A 24,358-nucleotide genomic window follows, 5' to 3' on the forward strand; every position below is an offset into this window, starting at 1 on the left:
TGCAATTTTACTCTCATATAGGAAGGTAATTTCATGCTTTACGTTATTGGACTTTGAGTCAGGAAAAATGAAATTCTCAATTGTTTCAGTTTCCACGCTGAATTGAGAGAAATTCTTGTGTGTTACTCATCCAATGATATTTTTAAGGTATAATTAAAGATTAAGTAAAAAGTTGTAAAAAAAATGGGTGGTGCTTCTAGTATCACCAGCCAGCTTTATTCAGTATTAGATAAATACTCTAAAGAAGATCACTCAAATGATAAGCACATTTTAGATCCAATTCTCGCTGCTGCTCCAAACAGAGCTGATTGTGGCAATTTTAGTCCACAGCCGATCATAACAATCGGAAAAAGTCAGCCAAACAACCTAGTTGCAATTATCAAAGCAGCAACTCTTTACGTTGAGAATTTGGATGACGAATATAAAACTGAAACTATTACTCCTCAACAGCATAATCAACTTTCTATGATTTTGCAAATGGTAATTCTTATAACTTCCGTTATGCTTTCTTTTAATGAATTTCATCCATTATTTGTTGAAATCGCGAATTTCGGAAACGCAAAGGCAAAATTAGACAAGAAAATCGAAGATAGTGAAAAGAATCCAGACGGAAAAACCAAGGCCGCACCGAAAACTACTGCTAAAAAAGAAGAAACGAAGAAATCAAATAAAAATAATACAAAAAAGCCTCAAACAAAGAAAAGAAAAGTAAAAGACTCCGATGATGATGAGGAAGAAGAAGAGGAGGAAGAAGATCAGGAAGAACAAGAGGAAGAGGAAGAAGAAGATGATGATGAAACTGAAGAAGAAGAAGAAGAAGAGGAAGAGGAGGAAGAAGAAGAGGAAGAGGAGGAAGAAGAAGAGGAAGAAGAAGATTCCGATGAAGAGGAAGATGAGGAAGAAGACGAAGAAGAAGACGAAGAAGAAGAGGACGAGGAAGAAGAAAAAACAAAGAAGAAAGGAAAGACACCACCAAAAAAGGGTTCAGAAAAGAAAATTCCACCAAAAAAATCTGATACAAAAAAAGTAGAGAAAAAACCAACACCAAAAGCTGAAACCAAGAAAAACAGCCAGAAAGGAAAGGGAAAAGAAAAGGAAATCGAAGAAATTGAAGGTCCTCCTGAAATGACAAAATGGCTTCAACTTAGAACGAATTTTTCGATCCTTTCGAGATTCAATGGAGCCATTATGCACCTTTTGTTCCGAAATAACTTTACAAAAACAGATAAAAACGGTTATTGGGATTCTATTCAGCCAGGTGATGAAAACAAAGCACTGACAAGATACGATTTAGCTAGAGCTATTAGTGGCATTGTAAATATCAAGAAACTTTCGAAGCCACCGGCTCAATTAATCAAATTTTACCTTTCTATGCTAATTTTCCCATCAGTACCTTTCATCCATTCATTTCTTAGACTCTGCAAAGATTTCGTCAACGAATTTAATACAGGAGTTGTCACAGTTTACTCCAGTGAAATGATGAAAACATTATTTGGTCTTATGTCAGATTTATGCATCAAAGACCCATTCTTTATGCGTTACTTTGAATCCCTCGATCCACAGGAATGCATAAAAGCCTTTGTTGGCGATCCAGTTCAGAAAAAGTTTTTAACTCAACCAACATTCGGATTTTCGACACCAGCGTTGACATTTGTTTACATGCTTTGCTCAAAGAACCATAATTTCGTCAAAGCATTAGCAGAAAGTCCACATTATCCAAAATTTATTTTCGATCTTGCCTCAATTTCTCAATTTACACTCGAAAAGAGCAGTTTCTCATTCATACATTCGATCATACTTGATTCTTTGATCTTTTTGGTCAGTGTTCCTAACATTTCTTCGCATTTAATGTCGAAAGTTACCGAAGTCTACGAAACCAACTACAAATTACAAAACCAAAATGTTGGTCTTTGTGTTATGGAGCTTGCTCTTAATTTGAAAGAGAATGACGCCTTAATTCCATCAATCGCGTGCTTATTCCAAGCTATGGCTCAAAATATTACTGATTTCGGACCAAACATTACAAGTACAATCCTTGATTTGATCAAGAGCCTCTCAAGTACCGACAAAAAGTGCGAAGAAAACAAATCTGTCATTGGAATCTTAACAGAAGGCATTGTAATGAATATTATGGCTAGTTCAGCCATGAGAGTATATTCTGTCCAAAACTCAGCCCTTTTCAAGCAACTTATCAAGAAGAAAAAAGTTAAATTCCATAAATCACTTTTTGCAATCAACGCTTTCAATGATGGAGCTAAGAAAATGTTGTTGAAGAAGGGAAGCAAACAAATTAATGGGGCAGAAGCCGAGAAATATCTTTCCCAGATTGATCCAAAGAAATTAATGGCCGGATACAGAAAAACCTTCCCTCCGCATAACCAGGAGTTCTCTGGAGAGATGAAGAAGATGTGGATTAACTGGGTTTCCGTTCTTGTTGCGAAATCTTACGAAAGTGAACTCAAAGAGATTCTTCAATGTTAATTTATTCGTTTATAAACATTTTATTTGTTTTATAATATAATTCTTCTCTTCTCTCAAAACTTTCAAGAATTTTTTTATTATTTGTGATATTATATTAAAGTATCAATATTATAAGTTACAGAATGAGATACTATGCATATCTTCCAGATTGGTATACTCTTCCGCATTCAATAATTAATTGCGGAATTTTGACGGGTAAAAGTGTTATAAATAATGTTGTCGTAAGCAACATGTATTGTATATTTCACAGGAAAAATTTGACAAATAAAAATGAATTCTTTGAATGATTTTGCGGATATCCTAATTCAATGCAACTCACAAGATGATGAAATTCGACGACAGTCTGAATCGGTAAGAGATAGTTTTCTAAATGAGCAAACAAATCTTTTCTTTGAATGGATAATTCAAATAATTTTAAATGATGAACATTCAAATTTACATGAATATGCGATACTCATGATTTATTCGATCTACAGACACCAAAAACAGATCCTCACTCCAGAAATTACGCAAAAATTTTATCAAGATTTTAGACCAATCATTCCGCTGCTTCTTTCACTAAATTCAATTGCATATTTACAAAAGACATGGATTTCTTACGTCCTGGCCTTCGTTATGACTCTTCTTCATCAACAATTTCCAGAAACTGACTTTAATTTCAATGAAAGCATAAGAGATCTTGAAAAATCCATAGGTACCAACTTCCTCTTTACAATTATTACAGAATCTATAGAGTGTTCACAAGATTTATGCACTTTTGATTTAAATTATCTTTATCAACTTATACAGAGCAATTCAACTCAATTATACGATATCGTCAATTTATACTTTTCAATTATTGCGAAATCAGAGCCAATTAACGAATTTCTTGAAATTTTTCCACAAATCTTAGAGATAATTGACAAATCAACAGAATACCAGTATCTTTCGATCATCGGCAACTTTTGTGAGAAGAATTCTCCATATTTTCCAACAATTTTCCTTGATTTATCAAAATTTATTTCAAATAAAGTCATGAATTCAGAAGACGAGCAAACCATCATTCAATGTTTATTTATATTCGAAAATATAGTTCAATACAACTCAGAAACAGTTCAATTTTCAGTAGATTTTTTTGATATTTTAATTGACACTTTTATTTCAGTTTTAAACAAGATCGACTACATGGATGATGAAAACTCTCTTAGTAGCATCGCTCCTGACATTGTTCATCAAATTACAAACTCAGGATTACCAGGAATAAATTCCCGTTTCCTTCAGAGGTCGGAAACATTCTTACAAGGTGATTTATCCGAATACATGTATGGTTTCCTTGTTTTTATTGCTTCAGGAACTTCTACATTAGGAATTGACGAAATTTTAGGAGATTCATTATTAGAACTCATCAATAGTGATGATATTCGTATAAAATATGTTGCATATAAAGTATTTAAGCGTATAGAGTACACTCTTGTTAAAATTAATTATTCAGAATTTGTTGAAGTTATTTTCAATGATATATCAGCAGATAGCAATCACAAGATTGTAACATTGGCATTAAGCTCGCTTTCCTTTATAATTGATAAATATTTCCATGTCATTAAAGATAATTCTGAAGAAATACAACAGAAACTGCTTGAAAGCTTCTCGTTCATTGATAACGAAGATTGCTTGGCTACTTTGATCGAAACTTTGACGAAATTGCAAAATACAATTTCGAAAATTCCAGATATCCAGTCAATTTTCGAACTTTTCAATAATATCCTTAAGGAATGTGATGGAAGCGATGTTGTTAAGATACAAATCCTTAATTCTGGCATTTCTGTGCTAAATACAGTAAAACAGAACGTAGAAAAGGATAAAGAAGAGGAAGCGAAAGAGGAATTAGAAAAATATGCCAAAATTTTATTAGAGCTTTGTGTAGAAAACCTTAATCGAAATGAATCGGAAATTGATCCAAGATTTATGAAGAAATACCATGAATCTATGCTTACAATCCTTGGTTATATACAAGATGCTGGCGAATACAGTAATGATCTTTGGATTAGAGCGTTTAATGTAATAATGAAGCCAATTCAGTTCAAAGAATTCTCCAGGAACGAATATATTGACTTAACAGCCTTTACTGTTATAGATAGGATACAAGGAAATACAAAATATGCCATTGAAAACACAATTGTAGATTTATTAATAGAAAACATCAATATTATTAAGTATATGTGTAGTAACCAAGCTTGTTTTGATAAGTTATTAGAGAATAACAATGAACAATTGAATTCTTTCCTTCAAATTGTGAATAATTTTGTATCTTCTGAATATTTCATCGCAGATATTGCTGTTATATGTTTCGTAACACTCCAATCATTATTCTCATATGCATATAAAACCAATAACAAGGAATTGGTCGATATTTTCCTTCAAATTTTTGCAGATGGATTATCTCGACAGATGGGTAACGAATTCAGTTATTTAAACTTGACAAATATGTTTGAATCTATTCAGAAAATCATAGAAACACGGAATTTTGACTTAAATCAGTACCAAACTTTGAACGAATCAATTATGAAGTTTGTAATCAACACATTGAAGTTCCAGTTGAATATAGCAACCGAATATTATCAGTCCGGCCAAGATACAATGCCAGAAAACTATTTTATTGGCGAATATTTTTCCGGAATAGAAATGTTCGTAAATCCATTGATTTGTTTGATCAAAATTGATCATGAGATGTTGAAAAATTTATTTGGCGAAGAAATTTTGCCTATTTTATTGAACGCAGCCCAAAACGATATTATGATCCAAATTTATCCAAGTTTGTTATTAGTTTACACTGCATTTGAACCAGATGGATCATTATTTGGCGAATATCATGATATCTTCTACAATTTATTGAATATTCGCGTAGAATGCTCATCAATAGAAAATGATGACTCTAATCCAATTTTTATGAAATACAGAGCTGCCCTTAATAACTTTATGATGTTCTTCTTCGAATTATTCAATGTAATTCATTATCCTGATAATTATATCTTAGAATTATTAAATTATCTGAAAGGAGCCCTCGAAGAAGACTCTTTCTCTTATCTTAAGAATTATACCAATGTCATCAATGTTATTGCTAGTATTTACATTTATTATCCTGAAATTTATTCTGAAAATTTTGAAAATGAGCTATTATTTGTTCTTAGTTGCCATTTTGAACCTTCAGTAAGGATCGATGATAATGATAACTATTATATTGTCACTTTGCTCATTGCTTCGTGGATTTGCAATTATGGAGATTATTTAGACCAACAAGCTCAGCAATGTGATGAAATTAATGATGAATCCTATTACTATCAACTTTTCTCTTTGCTTTTCTACGATGGAGCTTACATTTACGATTCATTGTCTTGTCCTCACGATGACGCACTGAAAAGGTTGATCAACGTTGTGTTCTCAAGGGAAATAGCTCGAAGTAGGTTTGTTTTGTTCCTTCAATCGTACGAAGCCAGTGATCCGGATGTAATTCATGGATTGGTGAACAATATAAATAATATAATCAAAGAAAATAGCCAAAAGGCCATGAGTAATCAAAATGGTCAATAATTTTTATTTTGTCGATAAAAAATTAAAATATTGTTTTATTTATTATAATGAAAATAATGTTTTACATTCTCTGGAGAGATGAAGAAGATGGAGATTAACTGGTGTTCAGTTCTTGTTGCGAAATCTTACGAAAGTGTACTCAAAGAGTTACTTCAATGTTAAATTATTCGATTCTAAACCTTTTATTTGTTTTATAATATAATTCACCTAAGCATGCGACGGTTTTACGCAATGACCGTATATTTTTAAATATATACGCATTTTCGGGGCTGAATGGCGGGTACGCAGTAGCCGCCATTCGGCCAAAAAACAAAAGTAGATAAAATTTGTCGCCGTCCCTTTTTTTCAGCTTATATCGGCGCGCGGCTTCGCCGCGCGCCGATAGATGCGCTATATATATAAGACTAAAAATATTTTTTTCGTCGTCTTTAATTAAATCAAATTAGCTATCTAAATTTCATATTTTCGTGACTTACTTTTGACCATTTTCGGTTGCAATTTCTAATTGTTTTTAAACTAATAGCATTTATCAATTTGTGTTATATTATATTGCGGATTGATCCATTTAAATCGCCGAAAATTCAATGATCAAATAATTTCAAAAATAAATCATGCTCAAAATTCGATTTAAGCAGTTAAATTTATTCCTTATAGCAATATATATAATAATCTCATAAATCACATCGAAATGCTGCACTGCTTGTTTTCTTCTTCTTTTTTTCTTTTTTTTTCCCTTTCTTTTCTTTTTCCTTCTTTATTCTTCCTTCTCTCTTGAAATTTTAAAAAGTTTGACAAATTAAAAAATTCGAAATTCAGAAAAATGTTTCAATACAAATGATATTTAAGTAGTTACGAATAGTAAAAAGAATACATAAACAATAACGAGTTTTTATTAAAACAAAACAAAAATAATAAAATAAATTCATTAGTAAAGGTTGAGAAGTAAGTTGAGCTAATGAGGAGTAACAGCGGATGAGGAGTAAGTCGAGCTGATGAGGAGTAAGAGTTCGAGCTGATGAGAGAGCTGATGAGGAGTAAGAGTTCGAGTTAATGAGAGAGCTGATGAGGAGTAAGAGTTCGAGCTGATGAGGAGTAAGTCGAGCTGATGAGGAGTATGAGCTAATGAGGAGTAAGTTGAGTTGATGAGAGAGCTGATGAGGAGTAAGAGTGTTCTGCGAAACAATCTTATTTATTCCATCTGATCTGAAACACCAATTGTAATTAATATAAGATTTTTGTCGAATATCTAATTGATTTTGGCTTTAATTTTGTAACTGTACAAATTCTTATCTATGAACCTAATCAACGTTCATGAATTTTATCCGAAATCTTTTAAGCAATCGTTTTCAATACGCATATCGCATAGTATTTATTTCTCCTAATAAGTATTAAAGGCTATTTTACATGGTATGATGAGATTGTGACATAGATATAGTGAATTTTACATTTTAAAAAAATATTAATGTCCGAGAAAGACATTCATCCAAATGAATTCAGTGAATTACGAAGTACCTATGAATACTACATCGATTCATATAATACGTTGTATCGGTTAAAAACTGAAAATGAAGAAGAATGAAACACGATTTACAAAATAATTAAAACAGAGTTGATTGATTCAAATAAATATCCTGCCCAAGAGATTCTACAAGATATTTTGAATATCATTCTATTTAATAACCGCTATACAAAGTCATATTTAAAACTTGCAAAACTTTTATATGATGAATATCATGTAAGAGAGGCCAACGATATTTGGGACATTTCTAACTACCTCTTTTATAAAGAATATGGAATTCAATTAAGCGAAAATACCAATTTCCATCAATTTGTATCACAAAACATAAACATTTTATCAGAAGATACAATTTACAGATCAATTATGTATAATGACCAAGAAAAATTCATCTTATTTACTGAAAGAGAAGAATTTGATGAAAAGAAAATTCTTCAAAGCAGTTTATATCCATATTCTAAAGAAGGATATTCATTACTTGATTTATGTTGTTACTATGGGGCAGTTGATTGTTTCAAGTTATTAAGAACGAAATTTCACTCAGAAATAACTCAAAACTGTCTGAGATTTTCGTTTTTAGGAGGAAATCCAGAGATAATGAGTGAATGTTTGAAATATCAGAAGCCAGATAAAGAATGCATGAGATATGCAATTATTTCACACAACATTGATTTTGTTACATTCTTAATGAATGAATACAACTTAGAGATCGATTTAGAAAATTGCGGAGAATATAAAAATCTTGAATCATTTTTAGTTTGTTTCGATCAAACTAATGATGTTAACAAGTGCTTTGTTTATTCAACAATGTTCGATACTACATCCCTTTGTGAATTTTTCATTTCCAGACATGCAAATCTCAATGCCAAAAATGAAAATGGAGAAACAGCTCTTCATTATGCAGCTAAAATTTGTCGAAAAGAAATAATCGAACTTTTCATTCCTCGCGGTGCAAATATCAACGAAAAAGATAAAAATGGAAGAACAGCTCTTCATTTTGCAGCAGGTTATAATAGTAAAGAATTAATCCTATTTCTTCTTTCACATGGGGCAACAACATCTCAGAAAGACTTTGATCAGCAAACAGCTCTACATTATGCAACTAAAAATAACAGTATAGAAATTGTCGAGCTTCTCCTTCATTTAGGTTCAAATATCAAAGGAAAAACTAAACATGGACAAACTGCTCTTCATTTAGCAGCAGGAAATAATAGTATAGAAAAAGTCAAATTACTTCTTTCACATGGTGCAAATATAAATGAAAAAGATAAGTTTGGGAAAACCGCTCTTTATGAAGCTTTAAAACACAATAGTAAAGAAACAATCAAATTACTTCTTTCACATGGTGCAAATATCAATGAAAAAGATAAAGATGGACAAACCGTTCTTTATGAAGCAGTATTTAATAATAGTATAGAAACAGCTGAATTCCTTCTTTCACATGGTGCAAATATCAATGAAAAAGATATAGATGAAGAAACTGCTCTTCATAAAGCAGCATTTAATAATAGTATAGAAACAGCTGAATTCCTTCTTTCACATGGTGCAAATATCAATGAAAAAGATATAGATGAAGAAACTGCTCTTCATAAAGCAGCATTTAATAATAGTATAGAAACAGCTGAATTCCTTCTTTCACATGGTGCAAATCCCAATGAAAAAAATATAGATGAAGAAACTGCTCTTCATCAAGCAGTAACTTTTCGTTATATAGAATTAGCTAAAGTTCTCATTTCGCATGTTGCGAATATCTTTGAAACGAATGGATGTGGAAAAACTGCTCTTCAGATTGCTTCAAAATTTTTGAATCGAAAAGAAATATCCAAATTAAAACGTTCACAGTCCAAAAAATAAGGTAACAAATTTATATCAAAGAAATCAAGAAGTAATTAACTATGAGTATACTATTACCCTACTTTCCCAACATTTAGAATAAGGTTATTGCCCTAAAATTCAGTTATAGACACTTAGGAGAGCATTTAAGCCATGATATTTTGGCATATGATAGAGAAACATCTTATAAACATTTTCAGTATGTTTTCCTATAAAATAACGATCTCACATGAAATTACTAAAATATCAAATTTTGATTTTCACTTTAAAGTTGGGAGAATACTCTACAGTGACAGGGTATACAATTTTAACCTTTGTTCTGATTATAAATAAAGTATTGATAGAGATATGAGTTGTACAGAATTATACACGTGTGTTTAATCAAATGTAAGTTGTGCAACAATAATGATTAGCTAGATAGTATATTAAGGAACTGTGATTTATGATCTAATTCAATAAGATGTAAATGATATTCAAATATATTAAATAAATGCGAATGTTCAAGATGTGAAATCAGTTAGTTAATTGTTGTATATAGATATTTTACTGTGATTAATGAATTTTTTAACAATTTAAAATTATCAAATTTCAAAATATGCGCAATGAGATAATTTGAGAGTATTTTGAGAACTGAAGACTTATGATTTAGTGTTTTTGAATAAGCACATCAATATAAAGATAGAAAATAAATTGAGATATAATTTTTTTGAAGGTATTATAAGGGTGGAGGTAGTAGGATAAATTTTTAATGTTCTATACTTTCATGGCAAATAATTAAATAGAAGTAAAACTTTGTTTTAAGAATTGAAAATTTTAAATAAAAAAGGAATGTTAGTAATGCTAATTTATTTGATTCCGGGGGACACCCCGGTTATCAAATATATTTATTAAAATGGAAAATCTCTCACTTTTCGAAAAAATCGAAACTGCAAGGATCTCCGATTCTCGATATGATAATTTATTTGATTCCGGGGGACGCCCCGGTTATCAAATATATTTATTAGAACGGAAAATCTCTCACTTTTCGAAAAAATCGAAACTGCAAGGATCTCCGATTCTCGATATGATAATTTATTTGATTCCGGGGGACGCCCCGGTTATCAAATATATTTATTAGAACGGAAAATCTCTCACTTTTCGAAAAAATCGAAACTGCAAGGATCTCCGATTCTCGATATGATAATTTATTTGATTCCGGGGACGCCCCGGTTATCAAATATATTTATTAGAACGGAAAATCTCTCACTTTTCGAAATTTTTTTTAACAAAAATATGGCATTCTTAAATTATAGTTACATGTTATTTCACAATCATTATCATTAAAAAATTCAATTATTCAAGTTGTTTTGTCCCGACGGTTTTTACGGTTATAAAAATGGTTGCGAACTCAATCCATCAGCAAAATGTCGGTTGGGGTGCCCTTCTTGGCCTCCTGAGTACTCACCAAGATACCCCCAGCTCCCGCAAAACACCTCCCTTAGGTGAGCATTAACTGATGACATGAGTTAACAATTCTACAAAATCATCAAGCATGAAGGTTTATGATTTATAAATCAAAATCTCAGAAACTGCTTGACTTTGCAAGTTGCTGTCTTTACCGGTTACTCTGCTGCAATCTCTTTTCTGATTGCAGGCAGAGTTCTGCATCCTGAGGACTTTGCCTTGCAGATATGCTTGTAATCACTACGTGAGCAACTTGGTGTTGCAAGTTGCTGTCTTTACCGGTTACTCTGCTGCAATCTCTTTTCTGATTGCAGGCAAAGTTCTGCATCCTGAGGACTTTGCCTTGCAGATATGCTTGTAATCACTACGTGAGCAACTTGGTGTTGCAAGTTGCTGTCTTTACCGGTTAGCTTTTTTTGAAGTTTCTTCGCATCTTATATAAGCTCTAGATCAATATTTATCATCAGAATTTGCATCTCATAAAGCACGATATTAATCAAATAGGCAAATTTCATTCGGAGTCTCTCATTAAATGAGAAACTCCGAATGAGATTTGCTCTAAGGTAATGTACTTGTTATGCTTGGCCTAGAAGCAAGGAGGAAACATGTATATGGTTTGTTTATACTGAAGTTATCTGGAATTCTCTCAATTGAGGATTCAAATCCAGATAACAGCAGTATAAGTTAATATTGTTGTGCACCTCAGGTTGTTTATAGGCCCGAGAACGAGAAAAGAATTTATGGTGTGAATTGGCTCGATATATACCTACGCTCTGTAAAAAATACGTTATATTTTCTTTCATATGAGAAAAATGTTTTTCTTTTTTATAATACTATGTGCTTTGTTACTTCATAAATTGTCTATTTTTCTTATTAAAACCTATTTTTTCCGTGTGATTCGGAATCTACGCATTCAAAAAATGCGTTTTCCGCTCTCAGAACGCGAAAATATGAACTACATGACGAGATAAATCGATTTATTATGTTCCTAAATATTCTCATTTTTCAATCTTGCTCAATACTCAAAAATAAGCAGACTCTCAAATAGAGAACATAAAATAACTCATATTTATCATATTAAAATTTTGAAAAAGTCTCCCGAAAAAATCATATTTCGAAAATTTCAAAAAAATAAGTACATTTTTCGCCAAAGAAAAAAGAAAAATGTTTTTTTTTTGAATTTTTGATGATAATATGCACTCCTGACGGTCGCAGTGTCTCATTCCGGGAGACATTGCCTGTGCATGTCTCCCAGAATGGCATACTGTTCCGCATTCATAACTTGAATGCGGAACTTTGACCGACAAGAGTGCATTGTGCACTCTTGTTGGTCTGCATGTGTCATTCCGGGAGACATTGCCTGTGCATGTCTCCCAGAACGAGACATTTATTGCAATCAGAATACGATTGCAAAACTTTGACCGACAAGAGTGTATTGTGCACTCTTGTTGGTCTGCATGTGTCATTCCGGGAGACATTGCCTGTGCATGTCTCCCAGAATGGCATACTGTTCCGCATTCATAACTTGAATGCGGAACTTTGACCGACAAGAGTGCATTGTGCACTCTTGTTGGTCTGCATGTGTCATTCCGGGAGACATTGCCTGTGCATGTCTCCCAGAATGGACATTTATTGCAATCAGAATACGATTGCAAAACTTTGACCGACAAGAGTGTATTGTGCACTCTTGTTGGTCTGCATGTGTCATTCCGGGAGACATTGCCTGTGCATGTCTCCCAGAATGGCATACTGTTCCGCATTCATAACTTGAATGCGGAACTTTGACCGACAAGAGTGCATTGTGCACTCTTGTTGGTCTGCATGTGTCATTCCGGGAGACATTGCCTGTGCATGTCTCCCAGAATGGCATACTGTTCCGCATTCATAACTTGAATGCGGAACTTTGACCGACAAGAGTGCATTGTGCACTCTTGTTGGTCTGCATGTGTCATTCCGGGAGACATTGCCTGTGCATGTCTCCCAGAACGAGACAATTTATTGCAATCAGAATACGATTGCAAAACTTTGACCGACAAGAGTGCATTGTGCACTCTTGTTTGTCATCCACTATGATACTTAGAGAAAATACTTTACTTACATTATTTAAAATATTAATTTCCCTATTTAATATTTATTTATTATTTTTTGTGCTTTATATTCCCTATGGCATGTACTGAACTATTTTATAGACTCTACCGAGCTATCTCCACATATAAACATTTGACAATAACACATATATACTCTCTTCATATTCTAGTCTCATGACATATTATTGCAAAAGCTATATTTATACAGCATACCTCATAAAGTCTCATTATATCCCTATCTAAGCGTTCAAAACCTATTTTCCCCACGTAATCTGATTCTTCAGGCTCCGCTGATTCGATTTCTGCTGTCAGATCGTGAAAATATGAATCACATAACAAGATAAACACAAATCCAAAATAATAATGTTTTCTTCAAATTGACTCTTCCACGATATTCATATATTTGTTATTAATTCCGTTTTCCCTTACAAATGTATTTAATTTTCTGAATAATACGTATTATAAAATGAATATCTCAAAAACTAAATTAAAAAATTAATACTGGGTAATAACTAGATATATTGTGACTTTTTGAATTCACACACTTTTGGAAAAAATTGAATTTTTCTAAAATGATGTTGTTTGAACATGAACTTAAAGAGTTTTTTTACGGAAAATATCAAGTTGGGTAACTTGTGTTTATCTTGTTATGTGATTCATATTTTCACGATCTGACAGCAGAAATCGAATCAGCGGAGCCTGAAGAATCAGATTACGTGGGGAAAATAGGTTTTGAACGCTTAGATAGGGATATAATGAGACTTTATGAGGTATGCTGTATAAATATAGCTTTTGCAATAATATGTCATGAGACTAGAATATGAAGAGAGTATATATGTGTTATTGTCAAATGTTTATATGTGGAGATAGCTCGGTAGAGTCTATAAAATAGTTCAGTACATGCCATAGGGAATATAAAGCACAAAAAATAATAAATAAATATTAAATAGGGAAATTAATATTTTAAATAATGTAAGTAAAGTATTTTCTCTAAGTATCATAGTGGATGACAAACAAGAGTGCACAATGCACTCTTGTCGGTCAAAGTTTTGCAATCGTATTCTGATTGCAATAAATTGTCTCGTTCTGGGAGACATGCACAGGCAATGTCTCCCGGAATGACACATGCAGACCAACAAGAGTGCACAATGCACTCTTGTCGGTCAAAGTTCCGCATTCAAGTTATGAATGCGGAACAGTATGCCATTCTGGGAGACATGCACAGGCAATGTCTCCCGGAATGACACATGCAGACCAACAAGAGTGCACAATGCACTCTTGTCGGTCAAAGTTTTGCAATCGTATTCTGATTGCAATAAATTGTCTCGTTCTGGGAGACATGCACAGGCAATGTCTCCCGGAATGACACATGCAGACCAACAAGAGTGCACAATGCACTCTTGTCGGTCAAAGTTCCGCATTCAAGTTATGAATGCGGAACAGTATGCCATTCTGGGAGACATGCACAGGCAATGTCTCCCGGAATGACACATGCAGACCAACAAGAGTGCACAATGCACTCTTGTCGGTCAAAGTTCCGCATTCAAGTTATGAATGCGGAACAGTATGCCATTCTGGGAGACATGCACAGGCAATGTCTCCCGGAATGACACATGCAGACCAACAAGAGTGCACAATGCACTCTTGTCGGTCAAAGTTCCGCATTCAAGTTATGAATGCGGAACAGTATGCCATTCTGGGAGACATGCACAGGCAATGTCTCCCGGAATGACACATGCAGACCAACAAGAGTGCACAATGCACTCTTGTCGGTCAAAGTTTTGCAATCGTATTCTGATTGCAATAAATTGTCTCGTTCTGGGAGACATGCACAGGCAATGTCTCCCGGAATGACACATGCAGACCAACAAGAGTGCACAATGCACTCTTGTCGGTCAAAGTTCCGCATTCAAGTTATGAATGCGGAACAGTATGCCATTCTGGGAGACATGCACAGGCAATGTCTCCCGGAATGACACATGCAGACCAACAAGAGTGCACAATACACTCTTGTCGGTCAAAGTTTTGCAATCGTATTCTGATTGCAATAAATTGTCTCGTTCTGGGAGACATGCACAGGCAATGTCTCCCGGAATGACACATGCAGACCAACAAGAGTGCACAATGCACTCTTGTCGGTCAAAGTTCCGCATTCAAGTTATGAATGCGGAACAGTATGCCATTCTGGGAGACATGCACAGGCAATGTCTCCCGGAATGACACATGCAGACCAACAAGAGTGCACAATGCACTCTTGTCGGTCAAAGTTTTGCAATCGTATTCTGATTGCAATAAATTGTCTCGTTCTGGGAGACATGCACAGGCAATGTCTCCCGGAATGACACATGCAGACCAACAAGAGTGCACAATGCACTCTTGTCGGTCAAAGTTCCGCATTCAAGTTATGAATGCGGAACAGTATGCCATTCTGGGAGACATGCACAGGCAATGTCTCCCGGAATGACACATGCAGACCAACAAGAGTGCACAATGCACTCTTGTCGGTCAAAGTTTTGCAATCGTATTCTGATTGCAATAAATTGTCTCATTCTGGGAGACATGCACAGGCAATGTCTCCCGGAATGACACATGCAGACCAACAAGAGTGCACAATGCACTCTTGTCGGTCAAAGTTCCGCATTCAAGTTATGAATGCGGAACAGTATGCCATTCTGGGAGACATGCACAGGCAATGTCTCCCGGAATGACACATGCAGACCAACAAGAGTGAACAATCCGCTTTCTCCTTTGAAATCCAACATTCTAATCACATCTACATTAATAAATTGTTATAAAATACTAATCAAAGATCCAATACAATTCTACTATCTTATTCACACATTACCAATGTTAACACCTCTTATAACTTAAATTATTTCATAAAATTTGTTTTTATATCTTATTATTTTCTCATAATGCTTCTAATACATCTCTAATTTCTTACATTCAAACACCAATATCGTCATACTATCATAAGCACTTAATTTTTTCAAAATTTTAGACTTAAATTTGAGCTACATTTTCATCATCATTTTTAGCCTTAAGCTTCTATAAGGTTATAATACATTATCGTAATATTCTAATATTTATGATTCTTACTACTCAATTCAATATAATCATATAAGTCACTCATAATCAGGAGCATAATTTAAAAATCTATAGCTCATATTTTGACAATTATATATATAGATGATGCATATTGCAATTCCGGTTTCAACACGATCAAATGTCAAACCATGATAAAATATATATCAATTTACAAAATATCGATTAACATTAGAATCCATATCTAATTCCATCAATGCACAAGTTGTAAATGCTTAATTCATCTTTGAGAAACGTGAATAGCACAATTTTATAAGATTATTTGTTGAATATTTAAAATATAAGCCAAATCGAATCTGCTGTATATTACTTTAGTTATCCATTGAATGTTAAATGTGTTCATAAATATTTGAGTCAGATATCGCATTTTCTAATTTCAAAATTTATCTCATGAAGTTAGAATTTATTTGATCATACAACATCATATTAGTCAAACTAGAGTTCAATCGCGATTCCAAAATGGAACAATTGCTTGTTTTATCAAAATGTTAAAATATTAATCTAAAAAACTTAATATCTAACCAAAACATTCTAGAAATATCATATACAGGTATATGCAATCTAAATGCACACGAAATACTGAAAATTAAAAAGAATATTTATGAGATTATTAAATCTTATGCATTTCAATGAAGAGTCGATAATTATCATCTCTATAGGTTATATATCAACATATGAGTTTTTGGATTGACCACTACTATACTAATGTGATCAAATTAATCTGATTTCTTGAATTTTCATTTGAAGCATTCGCAGTAGTAGGAGTACCTTCATATATTAACATATTAAAAAATTGCGCCCAGATTCGCAGTTTAATCATGATTTTAAGATTGCATTAGATTTCGAAATGCAGAAAAAAATCACTTTAGATTCCCTTCAAACTCTAAGCATAAGCATGTCTCTATATGAGGAAACTATTTGAGCTATTCATTTGGCGGCCCAAAAACTCATGTTGCCTGAGCGCAGAAAATACCAATTTTTGGACCCTGGGTAGGGGGTCATGCATGTTTTCTAAATGTTGGAAAAGTAGGGTATTACTATAGTATCACAATTATTTTTATGCAGGATTAAACGTTAAAATCTTAGTATATTTATATCAATTATACATCCAAGATGTCATTTTTTTGGGGATAACAAGTATTGGTTTATCAGAACCATCATTAGAGTTCTGTAAGTCATAAGTACAATATCTATTCAGTCTAGCTACTAGCATACAGTAGCAAGATTGAATAGATATTGTACTTATGGCCATAATAGATTATCGGAATTGCTCTCTTGCGCTATAATAAACTACTTCTCCCCGATCCCAGCAAAGTTTCATGGGTGCTTGTGTGCTATGATTTGGCAAAGTCCTTCCGAAGTCTCTCTTTCGATTAGAGACTTCAGAAGGACCTTGTCTTAAAGAACTCTTACTATATTTAAATAGTCAGAGGAGTTATTTCACTATTAAGACATATATTATCCAAGGTCCCTCATTTAATTATCTGTTATTCATTAATTAGCGCATTTGTCTTTCGATCAGAAAGTAAATATTTCTCTTCAATAATATTATAGAAGTTATAGAAAAAGATGTAATGATCTAGATATTTACATAGATTTACATAATAAGTCAATTATTTCTTTACAAATATAAACAAATAATAAGTTTAAGAAGTATTGGACAATCCGTATGATTTGAAACTTTTCTTTCAAGCACAAGTTAAAATTAATTAAGGAAATCTCCTTTGTCTATTAAATTTTAGTGTAAAATTTTGTGTTATTCTTTTGAATGGGAATTAATTGAAAGAATTTCGATCTTTGGGAATTATCTGATTATTTTTTGAGTTAGTTGTATATAATTTCTACTTGGTATAAAAATTTTAACTTGAAAATTCATGAAAACTAAATCTTATGCTTGAAATGAGGCGATACTTTCTGGAATATAAGTCTTGTACAAAAATTGCAATTTTTTTTTTATAATTTTGGTTTCTTTATTTTGATTCCCCAAATTATAAAAACAACACTTATATCATCATTTTCATAGTTAACAACACTCATGCCATCATTCATAGGATCCCAAAAGTTATTACTAAAAATGTCAATTGGGCCTGCTCGTTTTGGCGTTATTGTACAGTGAGTTACATATTTAAAGTCTCCTTTTCCATCTGGAGCAATTTTTGTAAGAATATCGCTTGTTAACGAAGTAATTATTCGATCTTTTTTGAGGTTTTCATATTTAAGGTCTTTAAATGCCTTTTCGACTTCTTCAAGGCATACTGATCTAATTAATTCCGCATCAAAATCCTCTAATGGAAAGACAGGAAGAAGGTCTGGTTCATAAGGATCTTCTTCAGTACTCATTATGGCAAAATGACTTCGAAAACAATCCATTCATCATCTTTTTCTATTATGAATTTAAACAAATATACACAAAGTTCGGTTTTGATGCATTTTCTGCAAAATAATTTTAATATTTTTTAAAACATAAGAAACGAAGGTGAAAAACTATTTTGCTGCCTTTTATTATTGTCTTGGGTGTGTAAATTTTTTTTTAATCGCATAAATTAAATTTTGTTCAAAATTTGAACTAAATTAGAAAATTAACAGATTTAAAGAATAGTTTAGAATAGTATTAAATGAAACAAGTGATAAACATGTACAGATAATAATAAATAATGAAATTAGTTAAATTGATCAAATTTTTCAGGATCAGCAATGACGTAGGATGTATCACCGAGGGTTCTTGAACAGAAGATCCTTGAAATAAGGATCATAATTGAGAAGAAGAACATCAATCCACCAAAAACCAAATAACTATAAGGATAAATCATATTCTTGCCTCCAAATGGAGAGAGTGTTGTAAGTAAAATATATTTCTTACCATAGAAGGTTTCGATTGGATAATTATTTGTAATATTCAAATAATAAGTTCCAGCAGCAATAGATGGATTACTAACTCTAGAGTATGGCTTAACGAATGTTGGTAATGATGCTGTTCTCATCCAAACAATGAAATGTTCATTTCGTTGGCCATTTGGAAATCCTGTCTCATTCATAGCTTCTAACCATGCAATTCCTTCCGTATAATTAGATGATATCTTTCTAAATAATTTTTCTCTGTCTGATCTCCATGAAATACCTGCATCAAGAAGAGTAATCGAATTATCAACAAATTGATAAGTATCGTTGAAGAAAGACAAGGCAATGGCTCCGCATGGGAGGTATAAGTCTTTTGGATCAGATGATCCACCTCGGGATGTCCAAACATCGCATTCAGATTTAAGTGTATTGTAACCGACATATTCTCCACGAAGCTGAGCTGGAGAGCGAGAGTACATATATCTTCTGTGGTTTTGGTAGAAATTTGTCAATTTGTAGAAAAGCCAAATATCATTTCCTTTCATTGCCTTTGGAACGGTGATTGGAACAATTGTATCAGTACCATTCATAAGGTCGTCGTATCTTACTTCAACATCGACTTGCTTTTGGAAAGTAAGGTAAAGATAAATTCCAAAACCGGAAAAAATTATTCCGAGAACGAATAAACAGCTAACAACAACAGCTGGCGTAAACAATGGTCTCCAGGCATCAATCCTCTGTTGAGAGAATGCTGTCTGTGTGGGCAGTTGATTCGGATCGGAATTTGGATTAGAAAACATTAAAAAATTAAATTGAATTGATTACGATAAAATTTGGATATCGAAGTTTATTCACGATGCTAAGGTTTCTGATTTTCTGACATATAGATAGCACATATCTAAGGTTCATAAACTCACCATTGTAGTTCGCTACTTTTCTAACAAAATATCTCCAATTTTCCATCAGAGCATTAAATCTAGTTTCGGATTCATATTGACTTATCAGTGAATGGATGGTTTATGCCTGAAGACATTAAAATAGTTTTTATTTAATAAAATAGATATTATTTTAAAAATTTCTAAGTATTTATCAATAAAACAGCATTAAAATGTATTTTCATATCATATCGTAGTGCAGGACATGCATTATTCGAATAAAATTAAAATATATGAATGAACTAACTGTATTTCATTTCTTTTCATTCAGGATTAGGTGGAGGAACTGCTACTTTTTGAAGATTACCGAAATACTCTGCGGCAAATTCTTTTGGATTTTCTGGTTTGTCCATAAGAAGATTTGCCATGAAATCTTTGAGAATTGTTCTGATTTCTGGATGTTCGCGAACATATGTTCTAAGATCATCACGCTGACTCTGAGAGAGATCAGCTGTGGCGGACTGAATCATTGGATCCATTTTTTTTCTGAGAATTTTTGAAAACGTATTTCTTTCTTTTATCGGCGTGTATCATTTAATAAATATGGTGAGAAACATCTCCATCTTGTTTTGAAAATAGGACTCTATTAATTTTTAAAAATTTCATTTAAAATTGATTTTTTTTTTCTCAATTTGAAATTTACAAATTTCCGATGATAGCCAAATTGAGAAAGCAACCTTACGTATTACCAATGATAGCCAAAGTACTATTTTGGCATAATCAAACGATTATGTGAAGCCAATCCTTAATTTGAACCAGAAATAATTATTTATCACTAACAATGGCTGGTTACCTATATAAAATTATATACTATATTTGATAGTAAAATATTTGTGATTTATAATTTTGGAAATTATCCCTCTTTTCTATATCATTGAAAAATAATTATTTGATTCGCTGTAGAATTGACATACCTTAGTAGAAAAATTATAGAATAACAAAAATGAAAAGACTTCAGTAATTTAGAACACAATTAAAATGGTTTTTTTTGCTTTAAATTTTAAATTTTTCCTAAATGTTAGTCACCGTTATGGTTTTTTCTTTGGGGGGCGAGCTTGCGAGCCCCAAAAAAAAAAAAAACCGTAACGGTGAGCTCACATTTCGGCATAGTTTAAGTCTAGGTTTTGCATTTTAAAATGTTTGTTACCTTATCTTCTTTCAAAAAGTGGCAAAAATTTGTTTGAAATTTGAAAAAGATATTTTTATTTGCATAAATGACATTCAACTAAGCTGTAGCATGATTCTTTTGCATGCTCTAGTTTTTTTCTCAGTTCAATCTCCTTCCATACTCTTGCTTTTACCAGTAAGATCGCACCAAAATTCTCAAAAATTAAGATCTCCAAATTTTATGTCCAACTCCAATTATCAAACGCCCTCATTAACGCCACTCATAGCTATCTTTCATGCATGAGAAATCGTTATGAGAAGATTTTTTACGGCTAATTATCTGATTCAATTCAGATCAATACTCAAAGCCCCATTATTTATTTATAAATCCTTGTTTGTCGCCTATGCGAATAAAAATTCTTTTTATATTTTAAACATTTTTTTTTTCACTTTGGAAGGAGAAAGGTGACTAACATTTTAAAAATGCAAAAACCGACTAAACTATTCAAAAATTTTAACCTCATTTTTACAAAAAAAATCGAGAATTGAATAAAACGTTATCATTTTCCAGAAAATTGCATAGGCTTTTTTAAAAAGGAAAAAAATTTGGAGAAATTCACCAAGGAGAACTTCAGTCTAGGAGTCCAAAGCAATTGCTGTCACTCAAAAAAGCCTTGAAAATTTTAAATATTGATATCGATTTTCATCAATCACTTAATGTCGCTTGTTTGCAGTCGATGTTATCACATGTTATTAAATTCTAATATATTTGAACACACTGCAAATCGTTTTCGAAACTTATCAAAATTTCGCGCAATCTAACAATACTCGAACTATCATACACAGTTGCTATTACCGCATTCTCATTTTAAGAAGAAACGATTATTAAAATATAAGATCTAACGATTAATTTACCCGATTCGAAAAATATTTTTAATATTAAATCCTTATTTGTGAATGTTTTATACAAAGATATAGAAAGAAAAAGGGGTAAAGTGTTACGTCACAAAAATACCTGAAAGCACTCTAATCAATAAACAATTTACTTTTTTAGCATCGAATTTTGCTCTTCTTGAGCATATTTTTCGTTTAATTTTCATAATACGATAAAATATATGCGTTATCAAGTAAAATATGTATATTTTAGAAGATCATAATATATCTCGAAATCAAACGAAAGCCATTCTATGAATCCATACACTATTACTATACTTCATATTGTTGCATGCTAAGTTCGGTCAACAATAGGAATTGAGGGGAAATTAATCGTCGAGGAAGTACGATTATGTAAAGTAAAAAATGTTGTGGGATTTTTAATATTGTATATAATTTTATAATAAAATTTTTGTGAGACATTTTAAGAAGCACATATAATTTTTTGAATTTAAAAATTAAAGTAGTGTTGAATGAATTTATTGATTAATTTAATACGGATATTTCTCAAAATTAATCAAAAATAGGTTTTCAGAGAACTTTTGAGATATCTTTTCAAAATGTCTTTTTGAAAATATATAAGTATTATATCAAATTGAAAAAAGGTATTTATCAAAATTCTAAATTCTTAATAAAAAATAACTTTTCAGAGGATTGTGATTTTGAAAGCATGAGTAATAAGTAAAAAATATCTACGATTTTAATGAGGGAATTGTTCCTTATGAGGTATACATTATAACTATATACCTCATAAGGAACAATTCCCTCTTGATAGCTGGGAAACTTTCTCTGAATAACTTATCATTTGGAGAAAGTTTCCCAGCTATCTATTAGAAACTAAAGGCTGTGAGGCACTAATATATAATCAGTGCCTCATAGCCTTTAGTTTCTTATTAAAAACGAGAAAACTTGTTCGAAATGATAAACAATTTCGAACAAGTTTTCTCGTTTTAAGGAGGGAATTGTTCCTTATGAGGTATACAGTATGAATATATACCTCATAAGGAACAATTCCCTCTTGATAGCTGGGAAACTTTCTCTGAATAACTTATCATTTGGACAGAAAAAGTGACACTTTACATGGCAAAAAATAGAGCCTTACTTTTGAGATACTTGAGATTGAAACTGAATCTTATGAGGCGGTGATCTTGAATCACTACCTCATAAGGTTCAGTTTCATATAAAATTTGTTGCAATTTGTTATTCTTTTGCAATTATTTCTTATAAGATTTTACATCTTTTAGCGGGGAATGTTTGTTATCATGTATATATTATAAATATCTACACGATAACGAACATTCCTCGCTAAATTGCTGAGAAACTTTGAGGAAATGTCGAACAATTTCCTCAAAGTTTCTCAGATTTATATAGATCACTAGAGTCCACTAGGCACTGATTCTGGTTCAGTACCTAGGAGGCTCTAGTTCTCTAACGAACTGATAAAATGTTTTTAAATTTTTGGATATTGCTACCTGTGAAGCACTGACTTCAAGTCAGTACCTCACAGGTAGCAATTACATTGAAAGATGGGAGAAACTTTCTCCGAATGTTAAACTATTCGGACAAAGTTTCTCACATTTGTAGTGGAGATGGAAGGCTTTGAGGTATATTGTATTAATATATACCCAAAGCCTTCCATCTCCACTTGAAAGTGTCCAAACTTTGGGTTAATACTTTGCAATTAACCCAAAGTTTGGACACTTTCTAGAAGGAATTGGAGGTAAGAGATATACATTCATATGGTATATCTCTTACCCTCCAATTCCTTCTTAAAATGGGAGAAACTTTGTCCGAATGTTAAACTATTCGGACAAAGTTTCTCCCATTTTTTGAAGGAATTGGAGGCTATGAGATACTGATGCAATGTCAGTAACTCATGGCTTCCAATTCCTTCCTAAAACTCATAAAGTGGACATTACATGCATATAAAATTTGACATGTAAAGTCCACTTTTTGTGAGCGGGATTTGACGGAGTCAAATCCCCTTTTTCGTTTACGAGAAAGCCAAATTCTCTCAAAAAGTTAAGTAGGACCAATTTTTTATAAAAAAAATCCAATTTCATTATGAATGTTAATTAATTTATATAATTATTGAATAAAAAATTTTCTTTGAGATTATGAAAAGTTCTTTGAAAAGTTATTTTTTCTCATTTTTAAATATTGTATTAGCCTATTTATTTATAATCCAAATTAAATAACTTTAAATTCAATATTTAAAGAATAATTTTGAAGGAATTGAGTTACTTCCCCCGACGATAAAATTGAGAGGTTTACATTTTGACCGAACTTAGCATGCAACAATATGTCAAGCATAATGGGAACATTTTTGGTCGATACCTTTGTTGTCGACGAATTTTTCCCCTTTTTCTACAATATTTATTAAAAGAGGCTGGACAAAGGTTAAAATGACCCAAAATGTTTCCTCAAATTTCACTTCAATTTCTCTTCAATTCAAAAACTCAGTTTTTGAAAAAATTACAAGGCTCGATTCAAAAATTTTGAAGTGAAAAAAG

General features: G+C 32.3%; 7 protein-coding genes across 7 annotated transcripts, besides 3 other annotated features; 3 read left to right on the plus strand and 4 right to left on the minus strand.

The window, feature by feature from the left end:
- Positions 1-79: 79 nt before the first annotated feature.
- Positions 80-2,521, plus strand: TVAGG3_0888410 (HID1 family; the record flags this gene model as incomplete). Its single annotated transcript, XM_001310882.1, has 1 exon — positions 184-2,481. The coding sequence occupies one exon, from the start codon at positions 184-186 to the stop codon at positions 2,479-2,481; it is 2,298 nt and encodes a 765-aa protein (XP_001310883.1).
- A 230-nt stretch (positions 2,522-2,751) lies between these two features.
- Positions 2,752-6,349, plus strand: TVAGG3_0888420 (armadillo (ARM) repeat-containing protein family; the record flags this gene model as incomplete). The annotated part of the gene is made up of 1 exon (XM_001310883.1): positions 2,752-6,048. One exon carries the CDS (start codon positions 2,752-2,754, stop codon positions 6,046-6,048), a length of 3,297 nt encoding a protein of 1,098 aa, XP_001310884.1.
- A 651-nt stretch (positions 6,350-7,000) lies between these two features.
- TVAGG3_0888430 (uncharacterized protein) lies at positions 7,001-7,231 on the minus strand (the record flags this gene model as incomplete). Its single annotated transcript, XM_051250761.1, has 1 exon — positions 7,001-7,231. One exon carries the CDS (start codon positions 7,229-7,231, stop codon positions 7,001-7,003), a length of 231 nt encoding a protein of 76 aa, XP_051086236.1.
- A 285-nt stretch (positions 7,232-7,516) lies between these two features.
- Positions 7,517-9,800, plus strand: TVAGG3_0888440 (ankyrin repeat and SOCS box-containing protein 4 family; the record flags this gene model as incomplete). The annotated part of the gene is made up of 1 exon (XM_001310884.1): positions 7,931-9,418. The coding sequence occupies one exon, from the start codon at positions 7,931-7,933 to the stop codon at positions 9,416-9,418; it is 1,488 nt and encodes a 495-aa protein (XP_001310885.1).
- Positions 9,801-11,332: 1,532 nt separating this feature from the next.
- Positions 11,333-12,025: a mobile genetic element.
- A 5,960-nt stretch (positions 12,026-17,985) lies between these two features.
- Positions 17,986-18,372, minus strand: TVAGG3_0888460 (dynein light chain tctex-type family; the record flags this gene model as incomplete). Its single annotated transcript, XM_001310885.1, has 1 exon — positions 17,986-18,372. The coding sequence occupies one exon, from the start codon at positions 18,370-18,372 to the stop codon at positions 17,986-17,988; it is 387 nt and encodes a 128-aa protein (XP_001310886.1).
- A 320-nt stretch (positions 18,373-18,692) lies between these two features.
- TVAGG3_0888470 (aminophospholipid transmembrane transporter protein) lies at positions 18,693-19,670 on the minus strand (the record flags this gene model as incomplete). Its single annotated transcript, XM_001310886.1, has 1 exon — positions 18,693-19,670. One exon carries the CDS (start codon positions 19,668-19,670, stop codon positions 18,693-18,695), a length of 978 nt encoding a protein of 325 aa, XP_001310887.1.
- Positions 19,671-20,068: 398 nt separating this feature from the next.
- TVAGG3_0888480 (ciliogenesis associated TTC17 interacting protein family) lies at positions 20,069-20,284 on the minus strand (the record flags this gene model as incomplete). Its single annotated transcript, XM_001310887.1, has 1 exon — positions 20,069-20,284. One exon carries the CDS (start codon positions 20,282-20,284, stop codon positions 20,069-20,071), a length of 216 nt encoding a protein of 71 aa, XP_001310888.1.
- Positions 20,285-22,795: 2,511 nt separating this feature from the next.
- Positions 22,796-22,882: a mobile genetic element.
- Positions 22,883-22,910: 28 nt separating this feature from the next.
- Positions 22,911-23,846: a mobile genetic element.
- Positions 23,847-24,358: the final 512 nt, after the last annotated feature.

This window comes from Trichomonas vaginalis, chromosome VI, assembly GCF_026262505.1.
Source record: "Trichomonas vaginalis G3 chromosome VI, whole genome shotgun sequence".
Taxonomy (NCBI): domain Eukaryota; phylum Parabasalia; order Trichomonadida; family Trichomonadidae; genus Trichomonas; species Trichomonas vaginalis.